The 15719-nt window shown below is 48.1% G+C and overlaps 1 protein-coding gene across 2 annotated transcripts in view; it reads right to left on the minus strand.

Annotated features, from left to right (window-relative positions):
• Window positions 1-927: 927 nt before the first annotated feature.
• The window catches only part of ppp5c (protein phosphatase 5 catalytic subunit), a 33147-nt gene continuing 18355 nt past the window's right edge, over window positions 928-15719 (minus strand). For both annotated transcript variants that reach the window (XM_033016724.1, XM_033016726.1), the window contains 8 exons: window positions 13760-13858; window positions 12889-12994; window positions 10689-10831; window positions 8133-8220; window positions 6786-6826; window positions 5562-5740; window positions 4826-4907; window positions 928-3850 (listed from right to left, as the gene is read on the minus strand). In XM_033016724.1, the coding sequence (XP_032872615.1) occupies window positions 3788-3850; window positions 4826-4907; window positions 5562-5740; window positions 6786-6826; window positions 8133-8220; window positions 10689-10831; window positions 12889-12994; window positions 13760-13858 (801 nt within the window). In that variant the 3' untranslated portion in view covers window positions 928-3787. The remainder of the gene's footprint in view (window positions 3851-4825; window positions 4908-5561; window positions 5741-6785; window positions 6827-8132; window positions 8221-10688; window positions 10832-12888; window positions 12995-13759; window positions 13859-15719) is intronic.

Genomic DNA, 15719 nt, shown 5'->3' on the forward strand with positions numbered 1-15719 from the left:
AATGTCTGATCTCTGTCTCCTGATCCCATTTTCCTGCCATCTCCCTTGACCCCCGTTCTACTCAAGGAGTGGTAATGATGAAAATACCAAAGGTAAAAGGTTCAAGTGTGGTGAGCAGTCCCTTGTCTGTCCTCCCTGTAATGTCTGCATGTACACCCACACTAGACTGAAAACTCGTTAAAGTGTTGAATCACCTTCCTCCAGGCACAATTCCAATCTGACCTCTTTGCAACTTAGGGTGTGAACCTACTTGGTAACCAATCACACGCTTACTAAATCACACAAAGTGCTGGCGTAACTCAACGGGGTCGGGCAGCATCTCTGGAGTTCATGGATAGGTGATGGAAAATGAAAGGCTGTGGGTAGATTCTCCGTGTGGGTTTTCTACGGGTGCTCCGGTTTCCTCCCACATCCCAAAGACGTGCGGGTCTGTGGGCTAATCGGCCCCTCTGTAAATTGCCCCAAGTGTGTAGGGTGTGGATGAGAAAGTGGGATAACATAGAACTAGTGTGAACGGGTTCAATGGGCCGAAGGGCCTGTTCCCATGCTGTATCTCTAAACTAAACAAAGTTCCTCTGGCACTGGAGACTCCACTTCCTTGTGTCAGGGTGTTGATTTGTTAATTGTCGTGTGTGTGTGTGTGTGTGTGTGTGTGTGTGTGTGTGTGTGTGTGTGTGTGTGTGTGTGTGTGTCTGTGTGTGTGTCTGTGTCTGTGTCTGTGTCTGTGTCTGTGTGTGTGTGTGTGTGTGTGTGTGTGGGATAGCACCAGTCGATCGCTGGTCTGTGCCGACTCGATGTGTCGAAGGCCCGTTTCCACAATCTATATCTAAACTAAAGATGTTCTGACTCACCGCGTCGATCCCCTCCACATCCCTTCATTCCCCTCCCCTCCCCTCCCCGCCCCCTAAAGGTCTCACCATGCACACGCTCCTTGCAATCTTTTTATTCAACGCATTGCTGTCATTTAGCAAACAGAATCTTTTAGGACGTTGCAAGTCTCCAAACACAATGGCCACTGTCATTAAATATAATTCAGAATTCTAACATTTGAATAAAGTTTTATTTGACAATGACATTATGGGTGGCTAACACATACAATTATAAAACTCTTGTTCCTAAACTGAGCACCAGGTCTCCAAAGTCTCCCTCCCGACCCACCCCCGTCTCCCCCTTTCATTTCCAAGGTTTCAATCTACACGGCTTGCAATGTCCAAAGGTGCTCTTACCTGTAATGGAACTGACAGCAAAGGAAGCACTCAGCACATTATAACATCACTAGGTGCCAGAGAGGCATCAGCAGTCTTTGTCAAGCACTGGCAGGCTCTGGGTCCAAACACTCCGGGAGTGAAACCAATCAATCAACCCGGGCCAATTCTCCTCCCGCTACAACCTGGCGGGGCTCTGAATGATTGTCATAGTCTCCTCTTGCCACGAGGCCGGTGGGACATGGGCCATGCCTGTGGGGATGGGCCGGGAGACTAGGAGGAACGTTGGCAGCGGGTTTGGGGGATTGCAGGGGGGTCGGGAGGGAGGAAGGAAGAAGCTGGGAAGATCGGATGTCAATTGAAGGCGGTTCCGTTCAGTTGCACACCCTCTTGTCGATTCCTAGTCTATGCAAGGTCTGGACTTTTCCCAGCAGACAGGCCAGGTCTAGACTCGAGACATTGCGCTGCTCCCAGTAGGATGGGAGTCCGCTGCCTCTAACTCAATAAGATATAACTTTGAAGACAAAAACTGTCAAAAGGAGGTTGTCGCTGCTCGGATTGGGACGGTGAAGCATGTCACACGCATGTTCCCTCTGACCCCACACGTGTCACACGCTCCAGGTGGGCACCTCGTCCCAACACTGGGTGCACATGGCTTCACGGGTTAGTCCACATGTGACGGGTCGATGGGAACTGCCCCCACAGTTGCGGTGACCCATGTTCTCCACCTGTGGTCACTATAGTCCACTCACTACGGGCAGACTAAAGAGTTACAAAACCTCCAGATAACTGTGGGCAAAATAGCCGAGACGTAGGGACCCTTGACGGGTACAAAATTCATTTATATAGTGACTTTCACTGCATTGGGTGACGAATCTATGGGCTGCATTACACACCTTATAAAGAGCAGGCTCTCAAAGCAGCACAAAGGGTTAAAGTAGTTGGAGAGGTGATGAATATTAGACAGGGCTCCAGATAGAACAGCCTGCTCTCTAGGCAGCTCTGTAGGACATGGTCTGTTGATACAGCAGGCAAATCAACGCCCCATTTAGAGAGCGGGACTTTCTAGGGATTGATTAATGATGAGAATAAGATTTACTGGCCTGTTTGTTTCCGACGGGACTAGACTCTGAGTTAGCCACAGACTCCGAGGTATTACAAAAGATGAGAACTCGTTCTATTGAAAATGATGAGAAGTCACTGTGCACGTCTGGTCTCCATGAAATAATTATTTGCATTTTATGTAAGGAACCCTACACCGGTTGGCATGAGAATGGAACAGATCTAGCCTGTGTAGGAACACACTATAGATGTTGGTTTAAATCAAAGAGACACACAAAATGCTGGAGTAACTCAGCGGGACAGGCAGCATCTCCGTCCGGAGAGAAGGAACGGGTGACGTTTCTGGTCGAGACTGTTTGAGTCCGAGGAAGGGTCTCGACCCGAAACGTCACCATTCCTTCTCTCAGATGCTCCAGCATTTTGTGTCTATTAAAGATCTAGCAAGTGGGTTTCACAGTGTTGAAGAGAGAGCATGTGGGAGGGGGGGGGGGCATCCTTGGACCATTCCCAAAGCACTCGACAGCCAGCGCGCAGCAACTAGGAAAGACGGCAGCCACTTTGTGCAGAGCCAGCATCGTGATAACCGGATTCTTTATTTTCAGTCTGAAAACGTAATGACCGCAGATGCTACAATTCCCAAATAGAATCCGACGGTGCTGGAACGGCTCAGCAGGTCAGGCAGCACCTGTGTAGAGAGAACCTATTGACGTTTTGGGTTGAGCTTCCTTGGGCCGATCGCTCGGCTCTAAATGTTACCCGGGATTCGTTCTCCACGGATGCTGCTTGACCTGGCGAGTGTTTACCAGCATTTTAAAAAAATCAGTTTTAGTAACATTGGCTGAGGGGGAAAAGATTGGCCAAGGGGAACGGGATTGAACCCCTCCGTTCCACCTCTGTCCCGGGACTGTCCCAGACGCGAGCCAGAACCAATTCCTGCAGACTAACGCCAATTACACTTATTTCTCGGTATAAACCTGACGAGCATTGCAATTTAAAAAATAAAAAACGATACACTTTTGGATTTTGTTGATGGAATGGTCGGGATCTCTATGGGATTGGAGAAGGTGGGAGTCAGAGATTGAGGGGGGGGGGGGGGGGATGGGCTATTGTTCAAACAGTGTAGGGTCTTGGTATTTCACTGTTGCTCAACTTAAGATGGCAATCAGTGACCGATGTACATACAATGTGGGGGAGGTTCAGTCACTGGGGATGGGGGTGAAAGATCACCAGCAAGAACTAAGGGAGTTTGGTAATTATATTCTGCAGAGGCTTACTGGTGCAGGTGCTGAGGATTTGATCGGAGACGGACTTGTTGAAGGGCAAGGATGTGGGAGTAAGCACGCTGGGCGTGTGATTCTCACTCCGCGGCTGGGGCAAGGACTTGGGCCGTGGACAGGGCCGGGGAGGTGGGAGACTTGGATGGGAGACGGCAGATCTAGTGAGGAAGATTAAATTAAACCCTGACGCCACCCCCCACCTGCGGGAAGAATCACTGCCCACGCCAGGCAGCCACGCCGACGTTACATCATCCCCATCTGCAGTAGCGAGTTTGCGTACGCCATCGGTTTAACGTTCGGGTGAGGCTGGAAGAGAGAACACGGGGGTTACACGGTTAATTTCCCTTCCCACCGCCCCCCCACCCCATGCGCGCCTCCTTCCACGCTTTGCTGAGACCAGGGTAGCTGCACCTTCCTCTGCTCCGCTCATCATTTACCAGGGGGGTTGAAAACGAGAGTTTCCACCCCCAGAGTTCCCATCCCAGTGCCAAACTCAAACTCGTCACCGCGAATTAACACACAGTGTGCGGAGTTTGCACGTTCTCCCCGTGAGTTTCCTCCGAGATCTTCGGTTTCCTCCCCAAGACGTACAGGTTTGTAAGAAAACCCACACAGGTCACGGGGAGAACGTACAAACTCCGCACAGACAGCACCCGTGGTCAGGACCTAACCGGGGTCTCCGGCGCTGCACTCGCTGTAAGGCAGCAACTCTACCGCTGCTCCACCAAAGAACGTTTCTTAAACGTTGCGATAGTTCTACCTCCTCTGGCAGCTTGTTCCATCACCATTTGTGTGTAAAAGTTACCTCTCATATTCCTATTTAATCTTTCCCCCTTCACTTTAAAGCTATGTCCTCTGGTCCTCGATTCACCTACTCTGGGCAAGAGACTCTGTGGATCTACCCGATCTATTCCTCTCATTATAATATAGTAAGAAAGAACTGCAGATGCTGGTAAAACCGAAGGTAGACACAAAATGCTGGAGTAACTTAGCGGGACAAGCAGCATCTCTGGAGAGAAGTAATGGGTGACGTTTCGGGTCTCGACCTGAAACATCACTCATTCCTTCTCTCCAGAGATGCTGCTTGACCCGCTGAGTTACTCCAGCATTCTGTGCCTACTCTATTCCTCTCATTGTTCCTCCGCTTATCATCCCGCTGGGCTTGGCACCCACCCTTGGCACCACTCCGCTATCGCCATCCGACACTTACAGCCACACTAAGAAGTGACCCCCACAGCTCACTGTAGACCCCCCCCATCCCCTTTTGCTAAATTCACTCACCACAGTTTTAAATTGATGAAATAATGGTTTTAGGTCGGAGCCCCTGAGATGGATATATGCTCCTTGGTTTCCCATCTGGTCACTATGACAGAAAGAGCATTAGGTCAATGACGGCATCAGACAGCTGCAACACACACACGCACGCACACGCGCACACACACGCACGCGCACACACACACGCACGCGCACACACACGCACACGCGCACACACACACACACGCACACACACGCGCACACACACACACACACGCACGCGCACACACGCGCACGCGCACACACAGGCACGCACGCAGACACACAGGCACGCACACACACACACGCGCACTCACACAGGCACGCACACAGGCACGCACGCACACAGGCACGCACGCACAGGCACGCACAGACACACACATAAGCACACACACACACACTCTCTCTCTCTCTCTCTCTCTCTCTCTCTCGGACACTGTTCTGCTGCCTGGAGCACAAGCGAGCATCGATGAACCGGCTGGAAACAGAAACAAAACAGCAGAGCAAAACACAAATCAGCTATGACTATCACAACATTTGAGAAGCATTCGGACAGGTGCAAGGATAGGATCGGTTTAGAGGAATACGGGCCACAGGCAGGCAGGTGGGACGAGTGTAGATGGGGGCATGTTAGTTGGCGTGGGCAGGGTGGGCCGAGGGGCCTGTTTCCATGCTGTATCTCTAAACTAAACCAAACCCATGCTAGACAGATATAAACACTCACCAATAGTTTGGTGCAGAGAAGACAGTGATACATTTGCCGTTGTGCGTAACCTCGTAGCCCTCTGGCTTCACCTCGTGGCTCCTGATGATGTAATCCAGTTCGTTCTCCTCCAGGAACTGTTTGGTGATGTCCGGGCCAAACTGGCAACTGACCCCACGCTTACTGACCGACCTCCCATTCTGGTGGAAGACAAGGGCACACACACACATTCACTCACTCACCTTCCACACTGGATAACTAACTATACAAGAGGCACCTCCGCTCATTCCCAACACTAAGGTACAGTTAGGGGAGATACAATGAATCTGGACAGTACACAAGAGTGCTGGAGAAACTCAGCGGGTGCAGCAGCATCTATGGAGCGAAGGAAATGGGCAACGTTTCAGGCCGAAACCCTTCTTCAGAATGTGGAGAGAATGTTTCCACTAGTGGGAGAGTCCATGGCCTCACAATAAGAGGATGGACCTTTAGAAAGGAGATGGGAAGGAATTTCTTTAGTTCAGAGGGTGGTGAATCTGTGGAACTCATTGCCATGGAAGGCTGTGGAGGCCAAGTCCACAGTGGATATTTTTAAGGCTGAGATTGACAAGATTCTTGAGACAGGGGTTATGGGGCGAAGGCAGGAGAATGAATGAATGAATGAATAATTTATTTTGGTCAAAGGAACAAAACTTTACAATCTGTGTGAATATGAACCAACACTGTATCCATTTCACACACAACGTTCACATAATCAATGACTGAAAAAGGAACAGGCTGAAGCCACAAAGCTGATTTTTGCCTATCCTATACAATCCATCCAAGACAACCCAGAATATCAGCATTACAAAGGAAAGAAAAAAAATAACATTTACTCTAAATTGTAATCCTTACTTATTTTACATTTCAATCATTCTACATTATAATCCTTAATTATTTTACATTTTGAGGCTTTTTTGAAACTCAACAGAGAGCTACAAAATTTCACCTCTTCACTAAGCCCGTTCCATAGATGCTGCATAAATAGGGAAAGATTGATCAATCATGATTAAATGGTGGAGTAGGACTGATGGACCGAATGGTCTCATTCTGCCCCTAGAACTTATGAAGATGGTCAGACGTTTCCCACAGGGTGGAAATGTCAAAGACTACCGGGCATAGGTTTAATGTGAAAGGGGCAACATCTAAAGGGTAAGAAAGACACAAGACTGTCTAACACAGAATGTCTGGGTTCTCCTCCCTTACCTGAGGCTGTGGATCGGACCAGAGCAAGTCGCACATTGGACCTGTCGCAAAACAAAGTGAATGATCAGAACTGTTTCATAACGCGAGGTGGGAACACAGTTACACAGGAACAGAGAAACACGAGATCAGAAACCTCAACTCAAACCTCAACCCCTCTTAAGGGGTCGGACAGGCTAGATGCAAGAAGATTGTTCCCGATGTTGGGGAAGTCCAGAACAAGGGGTCACAGTTTAAGGATAAGTGGGAAGTCATTTAGGACTGAGATGAGGAAAAAAAAAAAATTTCACACAGAGAGTGGTGAATCTCTGGAACTCTCTGCCACAGAAGGTAGTTGAGGCCAGTTCATTGGCTATATTTAAGAGGGAGTTAGATGTGGCCCTTGTGGCTAAAGGGTTCAGGGGGTATGGAGAGAAGGCAGGTACAGGATACTGAGTTGGATGATCAGCCATGATCATATTGAATGGCGGTGCAGGCTCGAAGGGCCGAATGGCCGACTCCTGCACATATTTTCTATGTTTCTATGTTTCACCTCTCCTTTCCTTTAAGATCACCCTTAAGGCCAATGTTTTGGTCCCCTCCCCTAATATCTCATTACAAGGCACAGTTCCAGAGAGTGTTTTCGAACACGACGAGAAAACACCGTGGGACATTTCTCCATGCAGGTAGTTCTATTATAGCGTACATTTCTACAACAGGCACAGAGTGCTGGAGTAACTCAGCGGGTCAGGCAGCATCTGTGGGGAACATGGATAGGTGACGTTTCACAGAGTGCTGGAGTAACTCAGCGGGTCAGGCAGCATCTGTGGAGAACATGGATAGGTGACGTTTCACAGAGTGCTGGAGTAACTCAGCGGGTCAGGCAGCATCTGTGGAGAACATGGATAGGTGACGTTTCACAGAGTGCTGGAGTAACTCAGCGGGTCAGGCAGCATCTGTGGAGAACATGGATAGGTGACGTTTCACAGAGTGCTGGAGTAACTCAGCGGGTCAGGCAGCATCTGTGGGGAACATGGATAGGTGACGTTTCACAGAGTGCTGGAGTAACTCAGCGGGTCAGGCAGCATCTGTGGAGAACATGGATAGGTGACGTTTCACAGAGTGCTGCAGTAACTCAGCGGGTCAGGCAGCATCTCTGGAAAACATGGATAGGTGACGTTTCATGTCAGGAGCCTTCTTCTAACTAAGGGTCCCAACCATGTTTTTGTACACCTATATAAGATCCCCCTCATCCTCCTGTGCTCCAAGGAACACTCCCATCTCCCTACAGCTTGTTTGGGCAAGAGCCCATACTGAGCATTGAGCCCAGCATCACGCTCACACTGAGAGCCCTTGGTTGGAATTTCATACCCGAGTCTGGTGGCTGCCGATTCCGGTCAATCTTCCTGATGTCATCGAGGGTGATACCATCTTCGCTGAAGAGACCTCCGTGCATAATCTAGACGGTGAAAGAATTTGAATCCATCAGCAGTGTGCTTACCCTGTTATTGTTCAGATGACACCATCACCATCTTCCTTGAATCTTGGTTAGTACGGGTGTCAGGGGTTACGGGAAGAAGGGGGTTGAGAGGGAAAGATAGAACAGCCATGATTGAATGGCGGAGTAGACTTGATGGGCCAAATGGTCTAATTTTGCTCCTATCACTTACGCAAGGGAAGAGAGACAGTCTGCTTATTCTTTATCATATTCCCTCACATTATAGGTAGCATTTTGTCCGCACACACTCCAGTTCCTTCGTTCCCTTTATACTGTGTATAAAATAATCCAAGCATGGTCTAACCAAAGTTTGGTATAAAATCCTTGCTATTCCCTTATCTTTCTTTATTCTTCAAGAAATCAATCCTGGTACTTGGATTGGTTTTAGTTAAAGGAGCGGCCTTTACAATAGCACAATTATCCGGGGTTGTGTTCCTAAACCCTTTGTTCTGTTGCCCTACCTTGTAACACATCCTCCAAGCATAGTGACCTCCCTGTTCTACTGACAGCAACGTGCTGGCTTGCAGTTATCGATGATAAGAGCTTCAAGTATTTTCTTGTTCTACAAGTTTAATATTCTTGTAGTTTGCGCTGATCCGCATCAGCATTTAAAAACTCCAGCTGCCCCACCCTGCCATCCACCCAATCATTCGATATCACCTGTAAATTCAGAAGCACATTTTTCATCTTTAGTTTAGTTTATAGGATCTCCGGTTTCCTCCAATCCAAAGATGTACAGGTTTGTAGGTAGGCTAATTGGCTTGGTTTCATTGTAAATTGTCCCTAGTGTGTGTAGGAAAGTGTAAGTGTGCGGGGATCGCTGGTCGGCGCAGACTTGGTGGGCCGAAGGGCCTGCTTCTGCGCTGTATTTCTGAGGTACTGCATTAAAAAAAAGCATACCAATGCCTCGACTTCCTCAGCAGTCTAAGGAAATTTGGTATATATCCCACTCATACAAACTTCTACTGCCGTCATAGAAAGGGTGGCGCAGCGGTAGAGTTGCTGCCTCACAGCGCCAGGTTCAATCCTGGCTATGGTTGATGTCTGTACGGAGTTTGTACCCTGTGACCATCTTGTTCTTTGTGGTTTGGTGCAGCTTGTTGTGTATTGATTAGCCGCCATCTTTCTTACAATCACGACAATGGCCGTGAGAACCCGAGTGTGAAAAGATCCGTTGAAATGGAAAGTCTACGTTCAAGATAAAATAACTGGAGCTCTTTGATCCTTCGTTGGGTAAAATCTAGAAAGCTGGGAATCTACAAAGTCAGGAGAGCAAGCAACCGGTAATAGAACAGCAATGTTCAACACACCCACCAGCATTCGTAGAGAGACCGAGAAACACGTTGTCTATTTTAGCTCAACAACCTTGTTCACTGTTTCTCTCTTCTCAGATGCTGCCTGGTCTGCTTGTGTTTCAGAGCATTTATTTCAGAGTTTCAGCATTTGTACTGCAGGTTCCACCACCGGTTTTCCGGCAAGTCCTTTAATCCAGACAAAATTACGAGAGCGCGCTTGGCACTCTGGCGCCTCAGCGGGACAGATCCACACCCAATCGCCGGGTGCAATTTGCCCCCCTGTGGCCAGGGCTCTGATACCCAACCCTGTCTGTTCCCATAACCAACTTCCCAGGCCGACTTTGCAGGCCGGTATCTTGGCCCCCCTGACCGTTCTGGTACCGTTGGACCCCAGAGGGCGGTGGAGGCAGGTTCTCTAGATGCTTTCAAGAGAGTGCTAAATAGGGCTCTTAAAAACAGCAGAGTCAGGGGATATGGGGAGAAGGCAGGAACGGGGTACTGATTGGGGATGATCAGTCATGATCACATTAAATGGCGGTGCTGGCTCGAAGGGCCGAATGGCCTACTCCTGCACCTATTGTCTATTGACTCCTCTCGGAGGCCACAACCTCTGTTGTTCCGACTAAATGGATAATCCAGAAAGGTTCTGGAACAAAGGGTGCTGGAAAATTGGTGGTGATTTTACCCAACGAAGGATCAAAGAGCTCCAGTTATTTTATCTTGAACTTATTATACAAATAATAATGGATGGGATTTATATAGCGCCTTTCTAATACTCAAGGCGCTTTACATCGCATTATTCATTCACTCCTCAGTCACACTCGGTGGTGGTAAGCTACTTCTGTAGCCACAGCTGCCCTGGGGCAGACTGACGGAAGCGTGGCTGCCAATCTGCGCCTACGGCCCCGCCGACCACCACCAATCACTCACACACATTCACACACAGGCAAAGGTGGGTGAAGTGTCTTGCCCAAGGACACAACGACAGTATGCACTCCAAGCGGGATTCGAACCGGCTACCTTCCGGTTGCCAGCCGAACACTTAGCCCATTGTGCCATCTGTCGTCCCGACAAATGGGCATTACGAGACAGTAACATAACTGGGCGGGCAGGCAGACCACTACGTGTACTCACCAGAACTTTACTGTTAATACACTGAGTTAGGGGCAGCCACTGGAACACCTCGCTGAAGAGCTCAAACATCTGCGACGTATATTTGGCCTTCACCTCGCCCTCGAAACCATACATTTGGTTCATGTTGTCCGTTTCGTGGTTACCTGCACAAAACCTCTTGTTAATTTTAGTTTAGTTCAGGTTTAGTTAGAGTGGAAACAGGCCCTTCGGCCCGAGTCCATGCCGGCCCACCGAGTCCATGCCGGCCAGCGTCCCCTGCACTTTACAACTTTATCCCTTAACTTTGAAAGCAAATCTCCCATTCTCATCTGCTTTCATTCTTATCAGAACTAGAGTTAATCACAATGCTTCAGACAACTTCCCCCCCCCCCCCCCCCCCCATGCAGATACCTTAAATCTACAATCTCCAGACTATGTCACTAGAGTTATCGAGTTCCATAGACTGTTGGGTTAGGCTTGTGTAAATAATGTGTCGGACAATATTTGTAACATTTGCAAAAGTCACAGGTTTAGGTGACATATTCCGTGGCCCTGACAACTGCCACAGTCCACGATCGTAGTTGACAGCCTGATCGCTGTCTGCGTGTTGCTAACTGACTGTGGGCTTTTACCCTGACATAACACATCACCAGTACACGGTTGGCAGCCAAGTATTTTGGTGTGTTGCAAGGTTGTGTTAAACTCCCTGGAAACAAAATGAATCATTTATTTTATTTTTATCGAGACACCAGTTTTCATTCACAGGGAATGTGTTAAGACATGATGAGACAGTTTAATTGCTGGGATGCATTTCTCCCTACGCAATGCGGCAAGCTGCAAAGGAGATGCGCATTAGTTGACGGGCACCCCTCTCTGTAGCTGCTCCCCCCCCCACGTCCATTTCCTCCCTCCACTCACGCTACCAAAGACCTCACTCTCTCAAAAGCAGCCCAGTGCCTGGAGCACGGACATAAACGGATTGACTGAAGCTGGTTTCAGCCATCGCTGTAGCTGGCACCGGGCCATTAAATCATCGTGACCACACTTGCTGGGTTGTACGTCCTCGGGTTATTTTGAGATTCTCACCCTTGTTTTGTGATCTCCTCCATGTTGATCTCAACAACACGCACATCTCTGATCCCACGCTCCTGCTCATATGTTCTACGAGCAGGATTAGGCCATTCGGCCCATCAAGTCTACTCCGCCATTGTGTCCGGGACGACAGATGGCACAATGGGCTAAGTGTTCGGCTGGCAACCGGAAGGTAGCCGGTTCGAATCCCGCTTGGAGTGCATACTGTCGTTGTGTCCTTGGGCAAGACACTTCACCCACCTTTGCCTGTGTGTGAATGTGTGTGAGTGTGTGTGAGTGATTGGTGGTGGTCGGAGGGGCCGTAGGCGCAGATTGGCAGCCACGCTTCCGTCAATCTGCCCCAGGGCAGCTGTGGCTACAGAAGTAGCTCACCACCACCGAGTGTGACTGAGGAGTGAATGAATAATGCGATGTAAAGCGCCTTGAGTATTAGAAAGGCGCTATATAAATCCCATCCATTATTGTGTAGGCTGATCTAATTCTCCCTCCTCACCCCATTCTCCTGCCTTCTCCCCATAACCCCTGACACCCGCACTAATCAAGAATCTATCTATCTCTGTCTTAAAAATATCCATTGACTTGGCCTCTACAGCCTTCTGTGCAATAAATTCCAGACCCACCACCCTTGACTGAAGAAATTCGTCCTCATATCCTTCCTAAAGGAACGTCCTTTACTTCTGAGGCTGTGGCCTCTGGTCCTAGACTCTCCCACTAGTGGAAACATCCTCTCCACATCCACTCTATCCAGGCCTTTCACTATTCGGCAAGTTTCAATGAGACCCCAACCCCCCATCCTTCCAAACTCCAGCGAGTAGAGGCCCAGTGCCGTCAAATGCATATGATAATGAAGTATTCATTCATTCATTCATCGTTTATAGGGTGTGTAGGTTAGTGTACTAGGTGATCGCTGGTTGGCACAGACTCGATGGGCCGAAGGGCCTATCTCTGCATTGTATTTCTAAAGTCTAAAGTACTTAACTTACTGCTGATTTCCAACACTACAACCGCGGCTTAACTTTAAGGTAATGTCATTAGCAGCATAACATTTTGACAGGTTGCGAATGGTGGCAAATAAATGCCAGTTACTCTTACAAATGAAACGCCGGGCAAGGAAGAAAGAAAACCTTACCTCGCAGAACGTGGAAGTGATTTGGATAGAGCAGCTTGAATCCAAAGAGGACTAATATAACCTCCACGGAAAAAGAGCCTCGGTCTACAAAATCACCATTAAATAACTACGTGTGTAGGTTAAGGATCAGACCAGACTGGCAAAGGAGAACAGCAAACATCATCGTGGAGGAGGCAAAATGTGTAGGTAGGAACTGGAGATGCTGGTTTAAACCAAAGATAAACGCAAAATGCTGGAGTAACTCAGCGGGACAGGCAGCATCTCTGGAGAGAAGGAATGGATGATGTTTCAGGTCGAGACCATTCTTCAGACGGATCAGTCTGAAGAAGTGTCTAGACTTGACACATCACCCATTCCCTCTCTCCAAAGATGCTGCCTGTCCCGCTGAGTTACTCCAGCATTTTGTGTCTATTTTCCATTTAAACCAACATCTACAGTTCCTTCATATACATGAACAGTATCTGTCTATATGTTTCTTAAACGTTGGGATAGTCCCTGCCTTAACTACCTCCTCCGGTAGCTCGTTCCAAGCGTCTTGAGTATTAGAAAGGCGCTATATAAATCCCATCCATTATTATTATACACCCACCACCCTTTGTGTGAAAAAACATTGCCCCTCAGGTTGCTAATAAATCTTTCCCCCTTCACTTTAAACCTCTGATTCTCGATTCCCCTACTCTGGGTAAAATATTGTGCATTTACCCTGTCCATGGCGAAGAGGAAGAAGAGGGAATTCTTCTATTGTTTTGACCAATTTTCTTACTAAAAATATGGTTTAGTGAACAAATATGGTGAACAACCTCATTTCTAACAGAGAGACCTTGCTAATTGGCGGACAACACTTCAAAACACCATTCAAAAAGTAGGATACATAAGGATTAGTCTCCGAGGGTAATCCATTGAGTTCAAATATATTCAACATATCATAGTACTGCCCATGAATATCTCCGCAAATGGTAATGAACTCTTTCTGAAAGAAAAATGGACAGGTTTGTAATTGACTCTAAATAATGTTAGCAGAATAAGCAAATTACATTAGAATCATTGATGCATTAAAGAGTTTATGTTATTTTAGTTCTGAGATACAGCACGGAATCAGGTCCTTCGGCCCATCGAGTCCACACCGGCCAGTGATCCCCGTACATCAACAACACTAGGAACAATTTTACATTTACACCAAGCCATTTAACCTACAAACCTGTACGTATTTGGAGTGTGGGAGGAAACGGAAGATCTTGGAGAAAACCCATGCAGGTCACGGGGAGAACGTACAAACTCCGTACAGATCGTTTGGATCAGGATGGAACCCGGGTCTCTGGCGCTGTGAGGCAGCAACACTACCGCTGCGCCACCGTGCCGCCCGCAAGGTTGTAAAGCAGGGAATTTGAGAAAAGGTGGTCTGCAGAGTGTGAGGGGTTCTGTTTAGTTCTCAGTCAGTGCTAAGCAAATGATGGTAACTGCCTTCAGCGTGTGCTGATCAGGAGAGGCGATAAACTGTTCCCAGTGGCTACTAAACATGATTCTTAATATGGTTCCCAAGATGGCTGCTAAATTCTACGTCCAGCTCACAGGATTGCAGGAACATGGGCGGCTTGGTGGAGCAGCGGCTGGGCTGCGGGCTCACAGCGCCAGAGACCCAGGTTTGATTCTGACTACGGGTGTTCTCTGTACGTTCGCCCTGTGACTGCGTAGGTTTTCTCCGGGTTCTCCAGTTTCCTCCCACACTCCCAAAGACGTGCGGGTTTGTTCGGCTTCTGTAAATTGTCCCTGGTGTGTTTGGATAGATTTAGCGTGACCCGGTGCTCGTTGGTTAGTGCAGGTTTGCAGGTTAATTGCCTTCTGTGAGTTGTCGTGGTTGGTGTCGACTCTGTCGGCCGAAGGGCCAGTTTTCACACTGTATCTCTAAAACTAAAAACCACAACTAAAACTGGACAAGGGACAAAAGGTTTACCTGTAAGTAAAGTATTGAGAAGTAAGAAATAACACTCTGGGAGGATAAAACTTTCAGTAATATCATAGAATGTACAGCATAGGGAACATGGTCTAGAGTCTTCATCTCCCCCTCCACATATCCTATTCCTGGAGCTGTTTTGATGCCCCTCAGAGTTTAACCCTGGTATTGACACGTGGGAAATTAATTTTAACACTTGTACAAGAGTGGTGTGTCAGTATGCCCTGGCATTCCTAAGATGCACAAAGTTCTTGAACAGTTGTCGAAACAATGACTGAACTGATATAAAGGCAAGACAATCTACACAATGTTTTTTTGTTAGTTACCTACTAGAAATAACTAGCGGGGCAAGGAATAGATCTAAAGGTCAAAGGACCATGAAATTGTAGCTACACAAAAAAGCTGGAGAAACTCAGCGGGTGCAGCAGCATCTATGGAGCAAAGGAAAAAGGCAACGTTTCGGGCCGAAACCCTTCTTCAGACGAAATGAAATTGTAGCTGTTGGCCCTTCATTCCTGTGGCTTTAGACTTCAGATACAGCATGGAAACTGACCCTTCGGCCCACCAAGTTTGCCCCAACCAGTGATCCCCACAAACTAATATTATCCAACACCAGGACCAATTTTTACCCCCAAGTCAATTTACCAACAAACCTGCACGTCTTTGGAAGGGGAGATGAAACCAGAACACCCTGGAGAAAATGTAAGCAGTCACAGGGCGAATGTTAGGGTTCAAGGGAGAGCTAGATAGGGCTCTTAAAGGTAGCAGAGTCAAGGGGTATGGGGAGAAGGCAGGAACGGGGTACTGATTGTGGATGATCAGCCGTGATCACAGTGAATGGTGGTGCTGGCTCCAAAGGGCCGAATGGCCTACTCCTGCA

Source organism: Amblyraja radiata, unplaced genomic scaffold (assembly GCF_010909765.2).
Source record: "Amblyraja radiata isolate CabotCenter1 unplaced genomic scaffold, sAmbRad1.1.pri scaffold_458_ctg1, whole genome shotgun sequence".
NCBI classification, from domain to species: Eukaryota; Metazoa; Chordata; class Chondrichthyes; order Rajiformes; family Rajidae; genus Amblyraja; species Amblyraja radiata.